General features: G+C 42.2%; 1 protein-coding gene across 5 annotated transcripts in view; it reads right to left on the bottom strand.

Moving 5' to 3' along the window:
- gpc3 (glypican 3) overlaps window positions 1-25,975 on the bottom strand; it is a 147,450-nt gene that overhangs the window by 71,615 nt on the left and 49,860 nt on the right. The window contains exon 1 of one of the 5 annotated variants that reach the window (XM_086024488.1): window positions 7,188-7,301. The exons of the other annotated variants lie outside the window; for them this stretch is intronic. Coding sequence (XP_085880614.1) covers window positions 7,188-7,215 — 28 coding nt within the window. The 5' untranslated portion in view covers window positions 7,216-7,301. Of the gene's footprint in view, window positions 1-7,187; window positions 7,302-25,975 lie in introns of those variants that run through there. 5 annotated transcript variants of the gene reach the window in all.

The raw sequence follows: 25,975 nt of genomic DNA on the forward strand, positions 1-25,975 counted from the left end.
TTCTTAACAGGATTCGGGGAAGAGAGAGAGCAGCAGACACGAGTAATCGAGCTCGACTGACCCACTCTAACATCAGTGGGCAGTTGAGAGCCGTGAGCCACTGCGAGGTGTTGCGCCTGCTTAAATCAAAATGAGATGTTATTGGAACAGAATTTGGTTGTAAAAATCATCGACTACCTGACTACCTAACGGTTGATGAATTATAAACACTACGCCCATTATCTTGGTCTCTAATGCTTTGTCTTGTGTTTGTGTAAACTTACTCAAAAGAAATAATAGGGATGTGAGCGAGTTCTACTGTGCTCCTTAATGAATACAAGATTAATTTAATAAAAAAAAAATAAAAAAAAGGCCACTTTCTTGCTGTTTTTAATGATTAATAGCAAGCCATGAGAGCTCTTCTGGTCTCATAAATTCCGAGGACAAATACAAGTCATCAGCTTAAATGAGTAGCCACTCACATTAGTCCAAGTCCACACGCTCATATATGACGTCATGGAAAAACGCTAATTGTCTTTCCCCTCGGAGTATTGGGTTGAGGACATTACAGAGCTGGGGGGGCGGGTCCTTTCAAATGGTATCAGTACTAATGCTAAGTGTACAACCGCAATTCGCAGGAAGTCCATTCTTTAACTGAGATTTTTTTTTTTTTTTTTTTACCAACAGTAGGGGGAAGCAGGACTAAATCCATGATCTTGGGAATTGCCGTGGTGAAGTGCCACTATCATGTCAGTTGTGCTTTAATTGATCCGAAAAGAAAAGGCGGCAGCTGTCTGAAGAGCTATCGGAAGTGTGAAACGGAAACAAGTCAAGCAGCCAGCTCCAAGTGCAACACTTCGGAAGAAGACAAGGAATGCAGCACTGACTGATTGTTTTAAGTGTCAACTGAAAGAATATCACATACTACTATCAAGCACAAAGCGTGCCTGGAAACCAAGACGAGGAATGAGCAAAGTAGCAGTTTAGACGGCTCATTTCAAATTAATTCGCTCATTGTCCTCATGTGGAGAGACGATCAACATTCCATTCACCCAAATCAAGATAATATTTCTTTTTGTGTACATTGTTGTTTTGTTTTGTTTTGTCTTTTGTGTAGCAGTACTGGAGGAGCAAGCAAATTTAAGTGAGAAGCAAGTGTATTCCCCAACAAACATGCTCAGTGCACTCACTTCAAAAGAACTCTCTGGTGTAACAATCAATTTGAAGCTAAGCTCTTACATGATCCTGTCATTAAACGCGCTAATAGCGTTAAAGCACATCAGACACAGCAATGAGACGCCGATTGCTGAGCTTCACCTGCTTCAAATATTACAGCATATCAGTCTGTGATTGACATTTCAAGCCAAAATAGACTTAAAGAGAAGCAGAAGGCCGGTGGACGCCTCCCACACAGACAGCTGAGAGGCAATAAGCTGCAATCTGAAGTGCCGTGTTAGCTTCAGTTAGCGTGGTCTCGGATGGTCTCTACTAGTGTGAAAGACAGTATGCAACTGGCCACATATCTGTCTTTCTGCAGCCCTTAAAAGGGCCTCCAACCATTTTCAACCACTTACCCTGCTCCGGGTCACGGGTGAATTGGAGCCTATCCCAAGTGACTTTGGGTGTAAAGCTAACTGCACCCTGGTTTGTAGTCTGCACAAATAGTGAATGTGGCATTGAGTGGGGATCAATGCCAGGCCAGCTGATCAAAAGTCAACAATGCGAACCTTACACGACCACAAAGCATGTTAACGCTGGTCAAATTTCAGTCAAAATGTACACCACAAAAAGCAATAGAACTTTGTGATTCCTCCCAGCCAATCAGTCAAGAATGACGACACCAAAGACACATGAAATACAATTTACTAAATACAATCAAAGAAATGTGTGTACGTTGTTGTCCTGGGTGCTGAATCTCTTTAATGTAATTCATGAGTGCTGATGATATTTTGAAGTTTACATATTGAGCTGAAATTGGTCTTGGAAATCAAAGCAAGCATTAGTGAAGCTCGATAATATGCTCTAACAATTTTGGCAGAGCTGAGCATTCCGCCTATGTGATGGAGCGGTCCATCTATCCACCTATGACGGACGCCCATTTTGTAGCTGATAAACGATACTTAAAAAAATGAACGGAAGCATAGTCAGAAGCCCCTTTTTCCCCGTCTATGTCCGCGTCTATCGTCGATTTTCGCGATGAGGCTTCAATGGCCGCGGTGCGGTTTACGTTTCCCGTTGGCCGACGTCTTCAAAAGGTCCAAAGAGGCCCTAAAAGGACATGCATTTAGTTCGGTCGTGGTGAGGCTTCCATGCCACGCTGAGTCTTTCGTTTCAAATATCGCTCAGCGGGTGGGGACAGGGGGTGCGAGTGAAAGTTGGTCGAAGTTTGTAGAGAACAGAAGCTGGTTTAAAATGATAGACTTATAGGTGATTACTATTTGTTCCGGCTGGACAAAAATGCGGGGAGACGGACAGCGGAAAAGTATCCCGGCTGCAGGTGGGAGGCGATACACCGACCGGGAAATTTTTGCAAAATTCCCAGCTCTGAAGGCAATTGTGACAATAGTCACAATATATACATTTTAGGCCAACACGATGACCATGTTTGTTCACCAAGATTTACCCATGCTAATCATTTTCCATTGAATTTTCTCCTCAGTGCTTGTGATCATGTTGAGCATAATGCACCTGGCTACTTTGAAGATGACTGTGGCACCACTCAAAGTGTTGACACTGCCTCTGCTGTCACCTCCTACAAACATAACAGATGTCTTTAGTTTTGACAAATCCATCAGTTGGTGAAACAATTGCTCGGGGAGGATTTGCGATTTGAACAGCTTTTCTTGGCGCACATAATTTCGGCCACTTTCACGGACCAGTAACAGGGAGTTTCAGTAAACATTGGGGATGGGAATTTCGACTAATTTGCCCGCCGACTAGTCTCAAATTTTATTTACTAGTCGACTAGTCTATAAGGAAGAAAACTTGAATTTTAATACATATTGAATTCAAAGTTTAAAATGCAAATGCTGTGTGTATTTGGGGGCTATTTTAGCAAACATTCAGGACAATTTAAATTCTATTGATGTAACAACAACTGACTGAATAAAGATAAACAATTGAAAGAGAAATACATTTCTGATACATTTGCCAATGCAATGCATGGCATTTATTATGAATAATGTAATGAGTAATGGTACCGACTCCCAGTCCAGCAGCGTCTCATGTTAGGTGCATTATCATGCTCACAGGCTTGATAACAATTTTTTAGTGCCCACGTACCCATCACACTCCGCAGGTGAGCAGCCAAGTTTTCAGCTGTGTGTCTTTCCTCTAAGGCACATGTCTGAAGCACACAGCTGCGGAGATGTCCTTCGTCCACATATGACACGTTATAGTCATGTAAGATTCTGTGGCTATGGACGTCCATCCGTCTGTAGGTATAGCATTGGCCACATAGCTGACCCACTCGAACGCTCGTAGTATCTACTCTTTCATTTGGTTGTGGTACTCTCGAGTTGGGGCGTGATTGTTTTGCGACTTAGCACCGTGTACTCAGGCTCGATATACTTTTCGATATAATATAATCAATATAATTTTTCGAAACCTTTGCCCTCAACAAAAGAAAGCGGCAGCATATCGCTGGCAGTCATTTCACAAATTAGTTGGGTAATCTTTGCTGTGCGGTGAGCATCACAGCGCCTGGAACAAACGCTCTCATGCTTGTCTGCCTCGTCCCGCCGCCACGCCCACTGGGCCCGGCTCCGCCATCATCGACCTGTAGGTTCAGCATAAACTCGCTTACAACTCCTCTACCGGAGTGATGAGAAACCACATCCAAAGGAAACACCTCGATGTGCCAAACGGTGCTGGGGTTTTTTCGTGGTAGCTTCGACATCTCCAGAATTTACTCTTCTAAATATTCTTCCCCAACCTTAGTGTCCCCGCCCCCTACTATGTGTGCGTGTGGGCGAAGGGGGAGGGGAGTAATTCTCCTTCTTGGTGCTCAGCTTGTTGACAGAGGCAGAGGCGTGAGGAACAAGATGCGTGATTCTTAAAGCAGTGTTTAACCGACTAATGAAACACTAAACGTTTATTAAATCGTAGACGGTTAAACGGTTAAATGACTAGTCGCGCACATCCCTAGTAAACATGCCATCATACTGAACGCTAGACGCTATCCTAACTTGCAGCAAAGTCAGCCAAACGGAAGAGTACAGATCTTAGTGTTGTACTAAAATGCCTGAAAATGCATTTGACCGGGTAGCATGGTGACAAAGAGCAACAAACAGTAAAACGTATTTTTAAACTTTTTCGCAGGGTAGTTTAACACGTGGCGTACCACCAGGGGCGGAGCCATGGGTGGGCATGGGTAGGCCTGGGTGGCACAGGCCCACCCAGATTGACAGACTGCCGACCCAAGTGAGATTCATGAAAAAATATAAACATTTACATTTTTTGTAAATTATTATTAAATTATTTTTATATTTGTGTTTCGTTGTGTTTTTTTTTATTTTATTGAATATTAAGAATGACATAATTATGGTTGTCTCAGGAAGATCTGAACTTCATATTATTTAGTTTGCCATTTTATTTGGATATACAATGTGTCAGGATTGTGCTGGTTGAGAGTAATATTCAGGCCCACCCTGATTTTTCCAGGCCCACCCACTAGCCACGTTCAGGCTCCGCCCCTACGTCCCACATTGCATTTTCTGAAGATTGTCATTACAGAATGCAACATCTTTTGAATTCATTGAATTCATTTGGGGGAAAATGTTGCTGTACAACTTAGTGTGGCAGAGAGGATCAGGATTAGTAAAGGCGCGTAAAAATAGTAACGTAAAAACTAGAAACATTCATGCTAATGAAGATGGTACTTGTGGATTTTAACCCTGTCACTGTAACCTGACCTGCTGCTCATGTATGAGCCAGCACAAAATGAAACACTGTTGTTGTTTTTTAATATTACATATTGTTAGATCCTCACAGATGAGCTCCTTCCATTCTTGATACCCGGCCGTTTCAAAAGCAACTACATCGCTGTGGTCAGGAGGAAAATATCTTCGAAAGAATGCATGTTGACAGTGTGTCCAAGCACAGCCGTTCATGTTGCTCTAAGTGAAGCTCCCACACCAATGTGTGCTACGCTAATGGCTGTGAGGTTCCTCAACATGCACTGGTTATGTGCCATTCTGCACAAATGGTGATGGGTTGGATGTACAGGTTCGCGCAAATGCGAATACGAATAGCTTTATTGGCATTGTACTCAGAATACAACGAGATTGGGTTGCTTCCCTTCTTCAGTGCGACAGATGAACAACAATAACATTAAATAGAATAAAATAAAATGTGAGTCAAGCCACCATGAAGTGCACCTTGATCTGTTTTGTTTTGTTTTTTTAGTTCATGGTCAACATTGATTATTTTATTGAAATAATAGCCTCTTCTTGGGTGTTTAATTGTTGTTCATGTAATGAGATTTTTAAAAATGCACTTTTTCACCTGTGGAACACTTTATTACCAAGCTTCTAATTGCTAAAAAAGAAAAACAAAATGACGTTTGCGCAGTGGACACAGTGCTGTCTGTAAACACATCAAGTGGGAAGATAGTGCGATTGATCATAGTAATCAACAAGTAGAATACCCAAATATACTGCATGAACTGTGATTGAAAAACAGGACAATGACAGTCTGTGAACATGCAGAGAGGTCGGACCTAAAGAGAATCTTACATACCGACTGAGGGTCTCAGGTGAATGTACCACCCGCCCCTCCGAAAGAGGATGTCAAGTCAACCGACCAAATATTTGTTTCCACCAAGCACCATGGGAAGAGTACCACTTTTTGGCGTCCTCATGTTTTGGACGAAACATGACCTAAAGGGTGGAGCTAGATAAACAGCAGTTTGTAGCTTGGTTGGAAAAAATAAATACAGAAGGGAAATGTTAACAACATTAACCTATTTTGCAAAATCACAAGGAATGCTGAATTTGTTCCATTGCTACGCTTTGCCACATTTCTGTTTGTTTAATTCATGGAAGGATTAACCCGTGATACAGCGGCCTGAGCGCATGCCTGTCACGTTTCTGGTGACATCGTGACCCAATAATATGCCTTGCGTGCATATTTGATTACAAATCATATATTTTTTCAATGTTTCTGCAAAGTCCATGCAAAATAAACAGCACACACAAAAAGATGCATCCTTTGCTAGCGCAGATCCCGGTAGCGCAGGTCCCAGAAAATTAAAGCCTATCACAGTTGACTTCAGGCAGAAAGTTGGACTGGCCACCAGTCAATCACAAGGCACAAACCTGGATAGGCAAACAACCATTTACAATCACATTCACACACATATCTATGTACCATTTAGATTCTTCAATTACGCTGTCTTGCTTTTGCAATGTGAGAGCAAAAACACCAAAAACCACACCCAAAACATATTCCATCAAACTGAGTCAAAACACTTAATCAACGAGGATGCAAGTCTTGCATTGTTATAGCTGTTGGCGCAAATTGACATAACAGATAGCCTAATATAATACTGTCAAATGCTATTAAATTAAATAAGCATCAAATGCTGCTTCAAACAATTTTGTGACTTGCAGAGAAAAGGAATGACTTTCTGCTCTTTTGAAGGCTGCCAAAAACTCAAATGATAACAAAAAGCTTCTTCTCCAAAAGAATTTTCAAAAAGATCACTTCCACAAAGTCGGTATTCTCGTGAAGCATTGTTTACCTTGTTAGCCAAAGTTTATGGATAAACAAGTTAATTGAGTAATGCTGCACAGCGTGAAGGCGCTCTCCCACCTGCGCTATAAATAGGAAAGAGGTAAGAAAATCAGTTGCATGACGGGAAAGCAAACTGAACAGGCTTTGTTGTTTACGTGCGAAAGATGAAACACAAACACCTACGCCACCTTAGTGACTGGGGTGCACCCACTTCTTTTTCACCACGTCTTCACAAACCCTGGGATCCCGAAAGTGACTCTGGTTTGCAACACACACACACACGCACACAAACTGACGTTGATGCCAGTTTAACAGAATGTGTGTTTCAGTCATCACAACACAAATGGAGAAACACAAAAGGCACAATCCCGCAGACAAGTTCTTGGTTTGATCAAAGCGACGCACACACGCACATACAGTACACACACAAGAGCACACTTACACGCGTCTCCATTAATTAGACCGGCTCTAACCTTCTGTGCAGGTCTTCCTTTCCCCCATTTTTCACCCTCCAGCCCCCAAATCCTTTCTACTTTCATCTGAAGTGAAAAGGAAATTCACATGGAAAGAAATTGTAGCAATGTTTCAGGAGTGGGAGTCAAAGGAAAAGTGATGACACAAGGCCATGTTTATGTTATTTATTGCAAGGCAAAAATACATCTTGTCCCCTTTTTCGCTCCACAGCCACAAATCCCTCTTGACCCCCGTCCTCCTATGCTCCGAGAATCACCACAGCCGTCTTTACGTGATAATCTGGACCAACACTTTGAATTTTTAATGAGGGTCTCAGCGAGGGGGGGGGGCCTGGCTTTTTCCATTCACCTTCGCCCACCACCTTTCGCTCACCTTCATACCTGCACCAGCCCTCTCTAACTCGCCCACGCGGCCCCTATTCCTCCCATTCGCCTTCCCAAAGTCACAGTGATGAATGGGTGAGTGTTGCCATCCCCGCGCGCCCACCAGCTAAAGGCAGAGGCCAGCTAACACGGCTCAGACGCTCCTGGGATCATAGGCAGCAGAGACAGTAATTAATCCTGTAGGATGGGAAGCAGTGCTGCAGGATGTAATGTGTGCTTTAGGACATCTTGGGTATGCAGAATGTGCGGGTGTGAAACTCGAGACAGTTATGTTAATACATGTGTAGAACTCGGGGTGATGTGTCTCCAAGCACAAGGTCATATCAGCGTGTGTGTGTGAGGGTAGATGAGCACCTTAAATAAACACCACTTGGGTACAGACTGGAGCAGCCAGAGGCAGGACATACAAGACTGTCCTTCAACTCTTGGGTCAAACACACTGAAATACGCACACACGCACACTTGCACGCACACAATTCAATGGCAACAATGAAGAACATAGCTGGGGAAAGCCATTGCAAAACTGTGACAGGGTTGTGAAATAATATTCCAGCTCTTTTGTTGGAGTAAATCGATTGTCAGCGGCACTCTGAATAATAATAACAACGGTCTAATTGGGTGCAGCAATCTGAGAAGCCTCCAAACACCACATTTCCTCAAACCGCAGCCTGGGGTCTTACTCAAATGCAGACAGTACCAGAAATGTCTTTGGACAGTACAAAGGCTTAAAAGAGGAAGTCAACACAAAATCTTTCTTTACACTAATATGCAGAGCTGGGCATTCCGCCTATGTTATGTCCGTCTACGAGTTCTCGTCTATATTTCAGACCCGCCCGGTCGGTCCGAGTCGACCAAACGGCGTCGAGAACGGACGTACGTCACAAGTGCCACACGCAGCCAAATAAAGGAAAAATAAAAGAGAGTTGTGTACCTTGCGGTCCCACAGACGCAATTACATGTGCTCCATATTGTTTTTATTTCACCGATCACCACGCTGTAAGTGTGTGTGTGTCTGTTGATGTTATTTGATATTTCGTTTATTTCGCGGCGTGTCTGCTTGTGCGGCGCCTGCGTGTGACCTGAAAAATATGTTCTCGGCGCCGATTGGCTGTCGCCGACGAGGGACCGACAACAAAAAAAAAGGTTTCAACATCGCAATCAAGTGGCTGACACTGTGCTAAAGCTAATGCAAACAATATTGCCACCTTGGTAAATTCAACAGCTGTAAAAAGCTAAAGAAAGAAAGTATATACTATACCAGGTATAACAAGTTCCTCGCTCACGGTTCTCCAAGCCTGGTCTCTTTTCCGCCTGTCCCGCTAGTGGTAGCTCGCCGTGTCATATAGCTTGGGATGTCCACAAACCACAACGCTAATCTTTTCCTTCGTACAGGACGCTGTGTGTGACGCAGTACTCCCCGATGCTGATTGGCTGAGGGAAAAAGGTTCATTTGTTTTAGCTACGCCGAATGGACGAATGTGCGGATTTTCGGTGCTTCGTCCCGCGTCCCACCACTCCAAACGCATCATCCGTGCTGCCCCGCCCGCAACCGCGCCCGCCCGTACTAACTACACGGACTTCAATTGAATCGCGGTGCCAGATTCAACATTCACATATAGCAGCAACGAAACTGCTCCTGCGCCATTTGTTTCTCCACACTCGGATTGAAGGTGTTCCAGTTTGCGGAGGGGAAACCAGCGAGTCAATCAGCAACCCGAAGTGCTGACCAATGGTAGCGCTCCTTGGACCGGGCGTCTCCACCCATCTGTTCAGAGACTGACCTCTCTCAGTAAATTAGCCAGCTAATGAGCTTTTTTTCTTTTTATTAAACAATGCCAAACTTAATTCACTCACAAGCCAGCTAATGAGCTTTAAATAAACCTCTGCAATTAGGATCGCTCCCGCGGCATCATGCACGGACGCTTTTTTTATTGGTGGGTAGGTAGCAAGTTTTCATAGGTAGGTTTTCATCCATCACTCTAATTGTCCCTAACCGCGTCAAGTCGTGTTGTGTTGGGTTCTTTTAAAAAGCAAGACTGCCCGCTAAGCCTGCACAACATTGGAGTGCTCTTTTTCATGTGCGTTCCCTCCCTGCAGTTTTGTTCTCACAGGCATAGTCTGCCCTCTAGTGGACACCCATTTCACTGATTAGTGGGAAAAAAAACACTCAAAGCTACGACCCAGAAGTGTAAGACGCTCGTTCTCCTCCTAAAATAACGTTGCCTTATTTTGCAATAATTATTTTTATTGCGAATTAACGCAATAAAATATTCTATAGAATAATCATAAATATTCTCACATGACATTCTCATGCCCCCTGGCCTGCTCCGGTCCGCTTAACCCAGTAAGGACAAACAGACTAGGACAGACGCGAATCGCTCTTTTAGCGGGGGCGGCGGCAGCCGGAGGCGAACCGACGGAATGTATGGACGGAGGAGCTTTAAAAGGACGAGGACGGACGAGGTTTGAGGACGATAATTTTTATGAATAAGGACAGAGGGACGAGGACGGAAGGGTACCCAGGTCGTGGCGGAGTACGGAGGACGGACCGCCAAAATATTGTAAAGCGCCCAATAATTTTGTGTCAAAAGTAGAAAAAAATATTGCACAACTACAATAACACTGAGACTATGTTACCTCCTTAGACCGCACCCCTTTTCTGCCCCTGCCCGTCTCGGATGAGAGCATTCGCGAGGATGGAAAAGCTGCCCAGATCTGATCATTGCATGATTCCTGAACTTCAGAGACAGTAATGAAAACTGCCGAGAAAATTCAACCGATTTGTGTGAGTCTTTATTTATATTGGATACCGTCTTGAAAGATAAAACGAACACGCACTGAGTAAGTAGTTGTTTTGTAAATTGCTAAGTGGGCTTATGGACTCCAGATCTACAAAACATTCAAACATGAGCCTACCAGGAATGTAGGGTGTAAAGTTGGCTCCATAAACATCTAGGTGTGTTCTCCATCATAGTTCTATGCTAATTGGGCCAATCTGTTACCCACTTTGACATGTTTAATGTTTCGGGGGATGACCGATTATTGCAGCGTACACAAGTGTCCGTGACGTCTAACCAGAGGCAACAGCGCTATGCATCATTAACCCTGGCCTAGCCAGCATACCAATCACATGTCCCTACAGCATAATAGGCTAGCTGAGGGGGGAATGAAGGAAAAGTCTATGTGGGTGCTCATTCCCTTGATTTTGTCTTTTTCTTCATCGGATTTATTGGAAGAGGCCAGCCTAACCAGAGTTGGGGGTAAGGCGTTACAAAAGTAACAGTACAATAATATATTATTTTTAGATGGTAATGGAGTAATATAATGCAGTGTTCATTGTATTTTTGTAATAGTACTCCAGTTATGTTTAACAGTAACATCATTCATTATTTACCTCAGTGAATTAATCCATTTTCACTCATTACTGCAATGCACAGAAAAAACGTACTTGAACTTGCCAGTCACAATCAAAGGGAAATGTCCTCTGAGTACCATGGTGAGTTACATTTGAGAAATGTTGTATAGGAATGACATGTTTCTCAGTCACGGTGTTCATTCCTACAATGCGTGTATGTGGAACAAAACTAGTAATAAAAAGATACTAAAAACAGGAGGCGACCCCATCTCTAAATAAAGACACACAGCAAACAACTGTACATTATAGAATACATAAAACAGGAGAACTACAGTGTTTACATCTCGAAGTGAAGCAATCTGGGACTTCACAATTTCGCATTCTGTCCGGGGAAGTAACCTCACGTATGCATGATGTCACGTGGAGGAAGCAGAGAGAGATTCACATTTTCAAACTGGAAATGAAGTCACTTATTTGAGTTTGCGTAAGCTAAAGAAAATATTAGTTACATTGTTGGCGCACTCTCTCAGTCGCTGTGGGACTGAAAGAAGCCATTTTTTGAAATGTTCAATCTAAGTCATTACTGTGTATGTTGTTCTCCAGCTCTTTTAATACTGCTATTTCAGGGCAGATATGCAGTATGCTCAGATTCCACAATACTTCATTACAAAACATGCCCTGTCTGGTTGCTCTTCGACCTCATTCTTGAAGCGCACTTTTATTATTATTGAAATAGTGTAAGCTTTTAACGTGTAATTTCACAGACTCTTTGTGTGGTCGCACTTTGGAACTCAGGAGTTAAATAAACAAGGTATAGAAAAAGAGTTTGTCATGTCGTGTAATTTTTTTTTTTTTTTCAAATAATTCTCTATCATTACATGATTGTAATTCCGCTATTAATGGTAACTATTTGCAGATGCAATACAGACCTCATCAGACTTTCATTTTGTGTGCACCGATCTCCACTATATGAGAATTTACAATTAACTGAGAACTAAAAAGTAAATTATTAAAGAAACTAGTTATTTCCCACCTATTGCTCTACACAGACGGTAATATTGTAAAGAATTAGTATCGTATTGCTTTCAAATCCAAGTAACTTGTAATATGTAATAATACATTACATTTTGGAAGTAACTTGCCCAACACTGAGCTTAACTATGGGCCAGATGACACAATGAACTACTGAATATGAAACCTCCTCACATGAGTGGAACTTAGTAAGTAGAGTTAAGTAGAGTTGGTCACTGCTGATGTGTTGGTATGTCACATTTTTTCCCCAAAAATGGAAATAGAATGAATTGGTTTCAGGATCAAACTGTTGCCTTTGTAGAACACGTATTAAGTGAAAAGATAATGTTTTAAGTAACCTTTTCATATTCTTCACGAATTAACCACTAAGATATGACTAATCATAGGCATAAAAACAAAAACATGTTAGCAGACCTCCTTTATTTCCCTGAAATGGACAAAAAAGTCATTTTGGCCACTCATTTATAACCAACATTTTAGAGATTAAAAATGCATAAAACGTGTCTTAAAGTAGATGTTTTTTTAATTGATAGATCTAGTTTGATAGATTTTTTTAGAGGAGTCTCAACACTGAGAAATATATTTGAAACCTAAGTCGGTTTGTTGTTATGTAAAGCTTCCTTCAATTTTAACAGTATGACTAAGGCATAATGCACAGGTGATTGAAGTTGTAGATTGAAGGATCAAAATCTATATGAATGACTAGATATTAGCCAACAGGTTAACCTAAAAACAATATGGAAATTCCACATTTACGGACATCGCATAATCAGTTAAAAGTCTCAGAGTCAGCATGCCCTGATCTGAGCATAGGACCAGCTGGTGAAGATCAGACCCATAGGCAGGGCCAGCCAGGGAGGAGACCAGCCCACATTATGTTTAGATTTTGAAGACAGTATAAATGTGAGGGCTGCATGTTAGACGGGGCCCCTTTTCTGTCCTTGCCCCGTCTCGGGTGAGAGCACTTGCGAGGATAGAAAAGATGCCCAGATCCGAACATTGTGTGATTCCTGAACTTGGAAAAGAAAACAGACGAGCAAATTCATTCGACTTGTGTGAGTCTTTATTTACATTGGATACCTTCTTGAAAGATAAAACGAACACGCATTGACTAAGTAGTTGTTTTGTAAATTGCTAATTGGGCTTATGCCCTCGAGACCTGCAAAACATTCCAACAAGATGAGCCTGAACTTGTCATCTGAATTGTCTAAAATTCATTCATTCTGGTCACACAAGTATAAAGTTACTGCCACTGTTAGCAGTAAAAACAATCAAAAGTTGTGCCTTGCGTAGAGACCCTTGTCTTACTGATCTGAGTAATGCTTAGTTCACACGATGTAAATATTCCTGCACACTTTTATTCTTCTTCTAACATTCCTTCTGAATGCTGATCATCCTTTCAGTGCCACAATGAAATAACAAAACACACCTCCAGATTTTTCCACTTCCCGTGGCTAAACGGAGGTCTTTGCATGGCGTGATATCATGCATGATGACAGTTCGTGTGCATGGGGAGAACATGCAACTCCACACAAATGTTGCTGGTATTCCTAATAGAACGAGCTGGTGTGCGTTGGACTTTTGAGCCTGCTGGAAATGAAAATGTTGATGTTGTGTACAGTAAGAGGGTGGGGCCTTGGACAGCTTGAAAACAAATCAAATGGGAAAACATCCCGCCACGCATGTTGCGTTGCATGAACGCTGGCCTGAATACCGGGACAAGTAGGTGTCGGGCTGCAGCCCACATGCAGTGACCCATTTTCCCCAAGAAGAGGTAGCAATCAGCAGCACAGCCGCTGGGTGCCAAAGGCGGGCGTGCGCTGTCCCAGCGGACAGAACGCTATTACAGCACAGGAAATACAATCATGACAAGTCCAGAGGCTAAATGTAAGATTCGGCAACAGCACAACAGAGGAGTTAGGTCCTTTTTAAGTCCAACCAGCACCCCCTACCCGCGCTTAAACGTGTTTGAGTTGCTTGAAGATCTGATCAAAGACACTTGGACACCTACTGAGTGGCTGTTAATGTGCTGCACAGCATCCAGAACAAAAGAATGTAGGAAAAAAAGAAAAACAGATTTTCTCTACGGTTTTCCCAACCAAGAGAAATTTCTGGGGGAGATTACGAGGCATGTATGAAGCCAGAGGGAGGCTGGTGGTTTCCAGTATGCAGAGATGAGTGGGTTAAATGGAGAGACTGGATGAAAGGAAGGAGGCGAGGAGGGACGAGTTGAGATGAGAGGTCACGGCGAAGGGGGGGGGAACAGACTGACAGATATGGAAATCAAGTCAAGAGGGAGACAGAGATACCAAGTTTTCCTTCACTTCCTCTTTGTATTCACCCTTCAAAAAGAGAGAGAGCGCAGCCTAATAAAACATTTATCATTCCAGGAAAGCGCTTTAATGTCTTTGGCATTAAAAGGCTGGAAGAAAGGAAACAGATGAAAAGAGAGAGAGAGAGAGAGAGAGAGAGAGAGAGAGTGTACTGTGGATCGTGGTGAAAGGTGGAGGAGTGGCAGGGCACATGCAAACACACACACACAAGTGAGAACAGAGGATAAATTAAGTCTGAAGATCAGGAGATGCTCTGACAAATAATTTATCAGAAGACATAGAACATTTTTCATGGTGATTACTCAGGTTTGATTTATGAGGAAGATACACAATTAAATTAATCTTGATCTTGAACACAGCATGTGCAAAATTAAAAGTGTCTTTTTTGCTTTTGATAAAATAATAAAATAGTGTGGTGATCGGTGAAATCAAAACAATATGGGGCACGTGTCATTGCGTCTGTGGGACCGAAAGGTACACAACACTCTTTTTCGTTTTCAGTTTACTCGGACGCGTGTCAGGAGTGCAGCGCCTGTGTGTGACGTGGTACCGGTTAGGTCCGTTCTCAACGCTGTTTGGTTGACTCGGACCGACGGGGTCCACGGGTCATTTAAATATGCAGGCGGGAACTCGGTGGCGTTTAGGCGATGCTCTGAGCTCTGATCATTATTACTACTGTATTGTTATTTCTGTCCAATCATATTTCAGATGCTGGGTTGCTGGCTTCTGGGGTGGGTGTGATGCGGTGCTGAATGAAGGCCTCCGCCACTGGAATATACAGTGCAACCAACACATGTAGTAAGCACACACAAATTAAAAGCATTGAGACTCCAGAGGTAGTCACCATACACATTGTCACTTATTATCAAAGCCAATGCATTGTTGTTTTTTTTAAGTTTTTCTATTTCAAGTGGTTCATTTTACACTTGAGCAACAGTTAAGAAAGTTAAAACAGAGACGACAGAGAGAGGGAGAGAGAGAGAGAGAGAGAGAGAGAGTCAGACAGACCGACCTGCTTGGGGTTTCGTCAGCCATAAGAATGACCTTTTCAATGACACCACTTATTCATCATTAAAGATCAGACTGTGTTTATTGATTTTGCGATTTCAAATTTGAAGTGCTTAACTTATTTTTATACTTTTACGAAGGTTAAGAATTTTTCAATTATATTCCAAACATCCATCCATCCATTATTCATACTGCTTATCCTCACAAGGATCACGGGGCGTGCTGGAGCCTACCCCAGCTGTCTTTGGGCAGTAGGCGGGGGACACCCTGAATTGGTTGCCAGCCAATCGCAGGGCACACAGAGACAAACATCCGCACTCACAATCACACCTAGGGCCAATTTAGAGTATCCACTCAACTTACCATGCATGTTTTTGGAATGTGGGAGGAAACCGGAGTGCCCGGAGAAAACCCACGCAGGCACGGGGAGAACATGCAAACTCCACACAGGGAGGCCGGAGCCGGGATCGAACCCACGACCTTTGAACTGTGAGGCGGACGTGCTAACCAGTCGAACACCGTGCCGCCCCCTGTACCGCTAATCCTGATCAAATAGCTGTTCAGTCAGTGTGCGTGTAAGGTGGTTCTAACCTCCACCCTCCCAACTCAGCCTCCTGTCAGCCCAGGGGCAGGCAACTCCGGTCCTCAAGAGCCACTGTCCTGCCTGTTTTCGACATTTCCCTGCTCCAACACACGGCTCATCAGCAAGCTCTGTAGAAGCCTGACAACGATCCTGATCATTTGATTCAGGTGTGATGGAGGAGGAAAACTTCTGAAACAGGCAGGACAGCACCTTTCGAGAACCAGAGGTGCCTGCCCAACGCAACCCCCCGGGTTAAACTGTCCACTGGTTGACAGTGATTCATTTTTTACTTGAGCGACAGTTAAGAATGTTTTTTCTTTAAAGTGGGAATCAACCCAAACACATTTTTTTCAAGAATATGTTCCCAGCAGGCCCACTAGTTGAAACACGGCATTCTGATTAATATTGCATTTGTGGAATATGACTTAAGCAGCAAAATCCACCCGTTTTTAGCCACCTCTGGGGGCGGCCATTTTGTCACTTCTGTCGACTGAAAATAACATCACAACTGCTCAGGGTTCAGATAACGAGCAATCACGGCTCAGCTTCAGAAAACGGGTAAATATATGAATTTATATACAACATATATATATATATATATATATATATATATATATATATATAATATGGACTTTGCATTACACCTTTGTTGTTCATCATTGAAATTTAGACTGTTTTGTTGTTTTATGATTTCAAATTAACAATGGTTAACTCTTTTTTATTTTTGTAAGAAGGTTAAGAATGTTAAAATTGTATTTTAGGCATTGCCTGTATAGATGATAAAGGTTGAAATGTGTCATTCCCATTTTCATTACTTCATTTGGAAAAAAATTGTTTACAAATTTGAGCAAATTGACAGGGGCCAGTGTTTAGAACAGAATGTGTTTGACCTTTGAGGTTCCACTTCATGTGACAACCTAATAAATCAGGACATGCTCCAGCCATGATTTGAAAATGTTCTTGTTCTTGCGCTGTATATTATTTTAGGAATTTTAGTAAGCTACTTTTAATTTCTTTAGTTTGTCTGGTCTTAAGTTCTTTTGTTTGTGTGTGTGTTTTTTTTCCCTTTACTTTGCTCTTAAATTCCTTCATGTTTTTTCCCTTTTTCCCTTGGTTTATCCATTGCTTACATATTTTGTTATTGAGGTTCCCACTGGCATTGCCATTGGTTGGCCGTATACTCAGAATCACGCGTGTGCACTTTATGAGGATTCCGTCCATTTAACTACGTGAAAGCTGCAATTGACTCGTGACCAGTTCAGTCCGCCTCCTGCCTGATGTCAGCTGGGATAAGCTGCAGCTCACCCACATCCCCAATAACGGCAAGCGCTGTAGAAAAAGGATGGACGGATGAATTATGTGAACATCTGCGTTGTTCTCTATGTGCAGGTATCCATAAGAGACTTCAAACTGCAACTCAACGGCTTACTTTGATTTAGTACAGGTTATTATTATCATCATTAAATGTGCAAAATTACTTCAGGTACTTCAAAACAAATGAATTGCAGCACTGTAAGTCATCCATCCATGGTAAAGAGAAAATCAGCAATAACAAAACACTGGGATGCAACTGCACGCTCAGATCCAGCCGCAGGGAATTATCAAGTGTCAAGAGAAAAACGGAATCTTTTTAGTTTCTCTTTTAATAAATTCCTAATCTAGCATTCTATTTCAAAACCGATACATTATTTTAAAAAAGATGGCACCTCTCTCTGAAATGTACTAGTTTATTTACTTTTCAACAAGAAACAGTTGAAGGCCGAGATAACCAAAGGCAGTTTATCAAACTAATCCAGATCCGCGGTACACAAATAAGTGATCAGGAACATGTTGAACATCAACAGACTCTGTGATTTGGGAGCTCCGGCTGTTCCTCTTGGAACTACAAGCATTTTGTCATGAGCTCTTTTCATGGATGTGTGAATAAAAGCTGATTAAAGTATAAGCAGTTTGGATAATGATTGGATGGATGCACGCCAAACACAGCTCAACGTCTAATAAAAGAGGATACATCTTCCAGTGGGCGGGGACATGCAGTGACATCACGCATGAGAGGTGGAGTTGCGATTTTTGTTTGCATTGTATTTTCTCAGTTAAAGTTTGCAATCTTTGACATGCACGTATTTTGGGCTACAATAAACCACGTAAAAGTGATCAGAATCATGTTGAGCCAAGTCAAGTTTTCTTTTCATTGAACTAATCGGGGTGTTATTGTTCAATTGATTGAGATAAATGTGGCCCCGATGTTAATTGAACTCAAAAAGGCACTTTGAAACAAAGTCATGGAAATGCCATGGCATGCGCCTTCTTTGAAGTTTACTGCTGGCTTTCTGGGTGTGTGTTAATGATATCAAGATGAAATATGAGTAATGTTATTCCAAATGTGTCTGCAAGCTCTCACCCCTAATGGTCACATGCTCATGATCAAACAACACAAAGGCTCACAGGTGCCGCTGCCTGTCCAATAGTAAAGAATTGTGTATGTGCACTCTGCAGTTAAAACTAATTCTGGTTTGAAGCTGCAGGAAATTAGTCTTATCTTGGGGAGAGGGAAACATGGGTTGTGTAATTATTTTTGCTGACTTTGATCCAGAATGAAGCAGATTCTGAACACCTGTTGGTGTCTGGCACTGTCTGAGGCTCCATAATTAGACTTACACCCACAAGGAGAGGACACACACCAGGCTGCACGTCAGTTCTGTGTCACAAACATGCGAAGACCCGCATCAGATAATTGTCCTTTGAAATCCATGTACAATTTGTAAGCAAGTCAAAATTGGGTGAACTTTTATAATGTTCAATGTAAATGATCAATGTAATTCTTTGATAACACTGTGAGCTTTGTAGAGATGTGCTGTTGTACTTTGCTTCCTATTTGGGGCAGCCATGACTCAGAGTTAGAGCGGGTCGTTCAGTAACCGGAGGGTCGGCTATTTGAATCCCGCTCTGTCCAAGTTATGTGTCGTTGTGTCCTTGGGCAAGACTCTTCACCCAAATCGCCTCCAGTGCTATTCACCGTGGTGTACGGCCGGGTGTGAATGTTTGGTGGTGGTCGGAGGGGCCGTAGGCGCACACTGGCAGCCCCGCTTCCGTCAGCCTGCCCCAGGACAGCTGTGGCGACATACTTAGTTCACCACCACCAGAGTGCGATGTGTGACCGCATGATTCATGTATTCGTTCGAAAGCGTCTTTAAGTGTCCTGAAATGAGCTATATAGTCACTATGGCACTATCGTGACAAGTGCAAGGGCGTTGCAATGCGCAAGTGGATATGTCTTTTTAGAAGTGTGGCAGCTCTAAGCGTAACAGAAAAGCAAGTAGAGACAGCAGAAGCATACTCGATTTTCATTCGAGGAGGCAGAACTTCACCACCAAGACATCGACTCACACTTGTCAATTAGTGTGTCGTACATGCTGCGAGTGTAAGGTTCCAAGGGAACCGGAAGTGATGGGATACCACAAATGCAGACAGACAAGAAATGAATAACAAAAAATGTATTTACAGAAAAAACAATCACTAACAACTAAAGTACAAATCAAAATGCAGGCAAACTGCCTGGGAAAAATTCGGGGGGAAAAACAAACGACGCTTGCAAATAAGGCAAGGAAAATCAATAATGTAAAATCACCTGTCACAACGGGAGCAGGGAAACTCCAATTAGAAAAATAAACCAAAATGCCGTACGAAACAACTAACACAAAATTCCAATACTCGACAACAACACGCAAACAAAATTACTCGTAGCAAGATCTAGGCAGGTCAAGAACATATACTTGGTGCATTGACAACAAGCAAGGTGAATAGTCTGACGCTGAGCCTTCGACGCCGCAGTCCTTTTATAGCCCCTGATTAGTGATGCAGAACAGGTGCGGCGCCAAAGGACACGCCCCCCAATCAGCCTCCTGAACAAAACAGAATCATGACAGCGAGCACATTGAAAAACAAAAACTATATACACAGCTCATCTCATGCCTACTTTATCCTGTAAAAATATAAAAGTGATTCACATAATATTTAGGATTTTCTTGACATCAAATGTGAGCTCCTAATAGGAAAAAACATCACCTCCACAAAGTACAAAACATTGTGCTGATCGTTTTTATACGAATGTATACAGATTGATGTGAGCGAGAGTAGGATGATCGGTCGTAGTTTTCAGACATTTAGCAACGTTATACTTTTGATGGACTCTATAGCCCCCGCAGCTATGCTGGCTTCCATCACTGCTGCCGTAGGGGCAGCACTTAGCGTTCGGCTGCTAAAGCAGCCAAGGTTAGTGAGACGAAATTGTCTTCTTAACGACCAGAGATGGAGCTCCGTGTCGCGGATGCCCAACGCTCATGCAGCTGTAGCGGGGCGCACACTGGTTTTTATCAAGACAGAGATAGAGTTCCGCGTCGCAATGCAAGTGTCCGCAATGACCGTGACTGTTGGATAGGCAGCTGCGGGACAACCCCCAGAGGTTGGCTTGGTGAAATTTCTAAATTGAATTTTGAAAAACTTCAACTTACGTAAAGCCTCTCGGAACGCATTGTGTTCGTTTCTTGGGGACTTATCAAAGAAAGTCCAGTTTGAGAGAAACTGCGTGTAAGATGCTCATTTCCTCATTCTGTCATAAGTGAGCCATGGAGAGGCTAATCCTTGTAGTATTTTCGGAGAGTGATGATAAGTAGAGATGTCCCCATAAAGCTTGGTGCCGGTTGATTGGTGTTTTGGGACATTGTCAGTGATGTATGTACAATCATTTTGAATGGACCAATTGCGTGTGGTTCCTCCCCTGACTCCCACCAAGACATGGGAAGAGGAAGGGGGTGTGGCTATTTTGCTAAGTAGAAAAGGGCGGTTTAAGACTAGGTAATTATTTGCTGATTTCTCCAAAACAAATTGATGAAATTGAAAATGCAAGCTAATATTTTCCTCACCAAAAAATGCATGGAGAGTTTTGGAGTGAAAAGGAGCCATCCTCATTTGAGGATCAACCACTTCAACTTAAAGGTCAGGGTGCAAACATTTTTCAGAGTCTGTTAAAATTCATATTCTCATTGGTAATAGGTTTTATAATACATACAAGTCACTTCCTGCAAGTTGTCAACCACAGATCGATTAGAAAATAGGTTTTACTTACTCATTCCGAGTGTTTCCGAACCTCATGGGACCTCGAGGAATCGTGGCTCTAGCCACCGGAAGTGACATAGATGTAGCTAAACCGCTCGCTACACCATAGACTGTACAATTTCCATGCGCTACAAGTACAGCACATTCAATGGCGAGCGATGTTTTGGAATGAGTGGATTTTGAAACACACGAGCCGACGAAGGGGGCGTTATTAGACCGTTCATGATTAGTAGTCACTGAATCCCCCGGCTACTGTGACGTCACATATCCGGAAAAAGCCGAAGATGAGGGGACGCGAGATTCAAACGGGAGACGACACATTCTGAATTGTATTAGTGATTAAAATGCTGTCTATCAACGACCTAATCACATTTTAATGACAGTTATGCATTGTAAAGGGGGTTCTAGAGGGCTACAGAAAAGTTTTCAATGTTTGCACCCTGACCTTTAAAACATAAGCTGTAATGGGTGTGATGCTGGCTAAAGCGGTGCAGTCGCGCTGGTGACAGCAGTAGAACCCCGTCTTTTTTTGTCTTTAAAACAAGTGGATATCTGAAAAGATAAATGTACATTTCAGGTGCAACTTTCTCAAATTAGCCAACTGTGCAATGTTTTTATAAAAGATGTTGCTGTAAAAAGGGTTCTCCGAAAAGAAAGGGTGAAGACTTTTCTCACAAACTTTACGAGATGTTTTGTGGCAGAACAAACCCAAAATAAAAACACTCTCTCTGGGCAGTTAAAAAGAGTAAGTGCAGTTTTGCACTGCAAGGAAGACTAACATGAGAAGTGACAGGCATGGTGAACACTGCAGCAGCTCAGTGTTGTAGATTTAATGCTTCTGTTCCTCAATTCAGTATCGCTCCCAAAGCATCAAAGAAGCTGCTTCTCAACTGCCATTCAAAGTCTGTCGACTTTCAAATGACATTGACAGCCCAAGTGTCTCCTACATAGCAATAGTTACATTAACTGTCTTTCTTTTGACAGTGAATATTCAATTACAGTTCTTTTTTCAAACAGACTTTAAGAGAGACCCGAAGGGGGGACAGTAAAGGGAATTCTTTTTAGCAAAATAACTTTGAGAGAAAGTAATTTTCTGACATGCCGTGTCTTGTTCATCCCTTTCAGTGTGTTCCCAAGGCTTCCTATTATTTTTCAAAGAATAGTGTAGCTCTCTGTCAGAGGGAATCAAAAAATAGTTGGCCAGGGTCACTGTCTACAAGCAGACCAAAAATGACTTGTTTTTGTAGCCAAGAACAAAAGATTCTTTTTGTCGGCACTTTTCGGTTCTAAATCCTGATTTCAGTGATGCGGCTGGTTTGAACAAATACAAAAGAAAGTGCTCAAAAGCCTTCCCCCAACTTTAGATTACTTTGTTCTGTTGATGTATTTGTCTATTCATGAAGATATATTTCCGGTGTCAACATGGTGTGGCTGTGTTTATGCTTGGGACAATGGCCGTCATTCGCAAATTGTTCTTAGGAACAGACTTGTTCTTATATCCAGGTTATGAACTCTTTGTGAATAATGAGGCCCAATGTTTTCTTAAGAACGCTCCACACCATACAATAAAAGTCCAAGTGGTTACGCCTCATTGAAGTATCCTTGAGCAAGATACGGGAACTCTCATTTGCTCCTGTTGTTGCCTCATCAGCACTCTACCTACTGCAAGGATCGGCAACTGAAACGATGAAGGGGCCACAATTTTTCATCAGCGCAACTCGGGGAGCCACATAGGAACCACACACTTCCTAACCAGACAAAAATGCCAATTTAAATATGGAAAATATATGTGCATATACTGTATCAGTTTTTTATTGAACAAATGGTATCTTAACATTTTAATGCTCTAATTCATATATAAAAGATCCACGCCTCAACTACAAGGGCTTTGAAGCAACCAAAAAATAGCCACTTACTCTTGTTCACGACAGGGGCGGAGCCACGCACAGGTCCACCCAGATTGACAGACTGCCCACCCAGTGGGATTCATGAAAAAAAAAACTTTTAAATGTTAGTACATTATTATTGAATTATTTTTGAATTAGTGTGTCGTTGTGTTTTTTTATTTTATTGAATATTAAAAATGGCATAATTGTGGTTGTCTAAGGAATATCCGAACTTCATATTATCCAGTTTGTCGTTTTATTTGAATATGCGATGTGTCGGACAGAAGGATTGTGCTCATTGAGAGAAATGTGCAGGCCCACCCTGATTTGTCCAGGCCCACTCATTAGCCACATCTGGCTCCACCAGCGACACCAGCCCCTCCAAACCCCCAAACCACCCCCCCGCCCACACTACCCGCCGTGCAAAGTGCTCTCCTGCATATAAAATGAAAACTTCAAAACAACATTAAATGCAAGAATTCATTTTGTGCACGTTTTCACAAAAATCAACCCACTCAAGCTTTTATTGGACTATGCTTTTCTTGCATGTCATTCAATTTTCCCGGATCCATAGGCCAACTCATTCACCTGTATAACACAGTGCAGTGCAGGGCAGTAAAGATCACTTTGCTTTGTTGTAAGGGCCTTGAAAAGTTCCTCTTGCCTCGTGGGTGCACCATCCGTACAACTAGCTGTCGAAGCCACCATGAAGTGCTGACACTAATTTTGTAACATGCAGTTCAAACGAGCTGTCAACAGTTCTTGTAAAAATATAAATAAATAAATGGCTGTTGTGTACTTTTGAGATTGGTGTTTCAGTGGCAACTTGAAATCTCGAGCCAGATAGGTTTGATTTTAAACTCTGCACCAGCATGCTGTCAAGGCCTCCAAAGCCTTCAGTGACGTCCAAAACACAATCAGAAGCACAGACCTACATTTACTACTTAAATGAAGTGGTAACCATTTTTCTGTCTTTTGTCTTCATTACATTGCATGTGTCTTGGCTGCGCAGATTCTAGTCATTTGTGAGTTAATTTTTTTTTTTTTTGTCCAATCAGATTTTAGCTTTGATGTGTTGCCATACACATATTTCATCCAATGCCTTCAGAGCCTCCAGTGTAGGCGTTGGTGACACTCACACCATTGGAATCGCTAGTTCTTCTTAGCCAATCAGATTATGGATTCACCTTTTACGCTTTCCGTGCTGCCGGTGAAGAGTTTGTTTCTCCGTCCTCTCATTGGTTCAGCGACGTGCAGCTTGTGATTGGTTGAGCTTCATGTGCGGCCGAGCTTGATATACAATGGAGGACAATGTAAGACCATGATTATTTTCATCATTTCACTTTCAAGGCGTACTTCTCAAGAAAAACTGGACTTTATGAGGCAAGTTCAACCAACACTTTTTCGCTGACTGGCTTGTTTCAATACAGAATTTTTGGGGGGCGCACTTTCAGAGTAGTTGTGTATGAGTGGAACAGTTAACATACACAGACAGGTCTCAGCATTAGCAGCTGTGTTGAGTACAATGTTATTTATTTAACATTTTTATACTGATAAAAAAATTGATTGTGAAGTACTGTATTGAACTGAAGAGTTGTGGAGTTGTTGAGATGATGCATTGGAAGATAACGGTAACTGTGTTTTATGCTTTGGTAATATCCTCAAAAACTGGACATGCCCTTCTTTTTTTTTTTTTGTCAAATATGTTTTTATTAAAGGGATTTGAACCACATGAGACAGTAAAGCAACACATTTTCATTTTCAGTGAAGAAAGCAAAAATACCGTACAAGAAAGGAAAAAAAAAATTTTTTATATATATATACACACACACACATATATAAAAATAAATAAAATAAAATATACACCCCCTGCCCTCCCAATAAGCTCAAGGTACTCATATTGTTGTCAAAATTGTCATGGAAACCAGGAATAAAGGTCTTTAATCAATGAATGGAACCATCATTTCGTAGGTGGCGGACAAGGGGCGACCAGATCTTGTTGAATTGCGACTCACAGTTCTTTAAGGCGAACCTTATCTTTTCAAGGTGGAGAGTATGAAATATTTCACTGAGCCACAACCGATAAGTAGGGGCCTCCTTCTTCTTCCAGAATAGAAGAATAAGTTTCTTCGCCGTCACCATACCATAGGAAATAAGTTGCCTCTGCGCCTTCTTTAAAGTGGATATGGAGTCTGAATAGTTGAATATAATTAAGATAGGGTCTGGTTCTAGATGAACATTCAGTGTGTCAGAAAAGGTCCGAAAGATGCGCATCCAATATCGATCCAGCTTGGGGCAAAGAGCGAAGCTGTGGAGGAGGGTTGCCTCCGCTAGGTTGCACTTGTCACATTGTTGTGAAATATCTGGGAAAAGCTTATGGAGTTTTGATTTTGAATAGTGGAGCCTATGAATGACTCGAAATTGAATGAGGCAGTGTCTCGTGTTAACAGAGCAGTCATTAATTTCAGGGATCTGCATACCCATCTCAGCCTCCCACGCAGTTTTGATTACGGTCATAGAAAGTGGGTTAATAGACATCAGGAAGTCATAATAACGTGACAGTTTTCTATCGTAGTCCATTAGTTGCAGAAGGCACCGGTCCAAGACAGTTGGGGATGCTCTTTCAAAAGAGGGCACATGGGTGTGCACATAGTTTCTAATTCGTAAGAACCTGAAGAAGTTATTCTTGGGGAGATTGTAAGTATCTTGCAGTTGTAGAAAAGAAGAAAGATAAGCTATTCTGCAAATGCCAAGCTCTCTCCATTTAAGGACACCCTTATCGAGTTGTGACGGTCGAAAGGAGGGATTCCCAGCCACTGGAAGTAGGAAGGACAGCGAGTCAATCTCCACTGGTTCCTCTCTCACCCCTCCCATCCAGCGAGTCGCGTGATACATTCAGGAACCTCGGAAATAACACAATTTAGCAAAACACAAACAGCACCACAATAGAGATAATCCAATTCGTAACAGTATGTTATTTGTCTCAAAAACGTGCATCATCTTATTATCATCATCGTCTTGTTAGTAAGTCAAAGTTTTTAACTTCCCTCTTCAGACCTTGTGCAATTTTGGTGATCAGCATTCGCCTTCCT

The sequence above is a fragment of the Filicampus tigris genome, chromosome 2 (assembly GCF_054856515.1).
Source record: "Filicampus tigris isolate MCC_2025a chromosome 2, RoL_Ftig_1.0, whole genome shotgun sequence".
In the NCBI taxonomy this organism is placed as follows: domain Eukaryota; kingdom Metazoa; phylum Chordata; class Actinopteri; order Syngnathiformes; family Syngnathidae; genus Filicampus; species Filicampus tigris.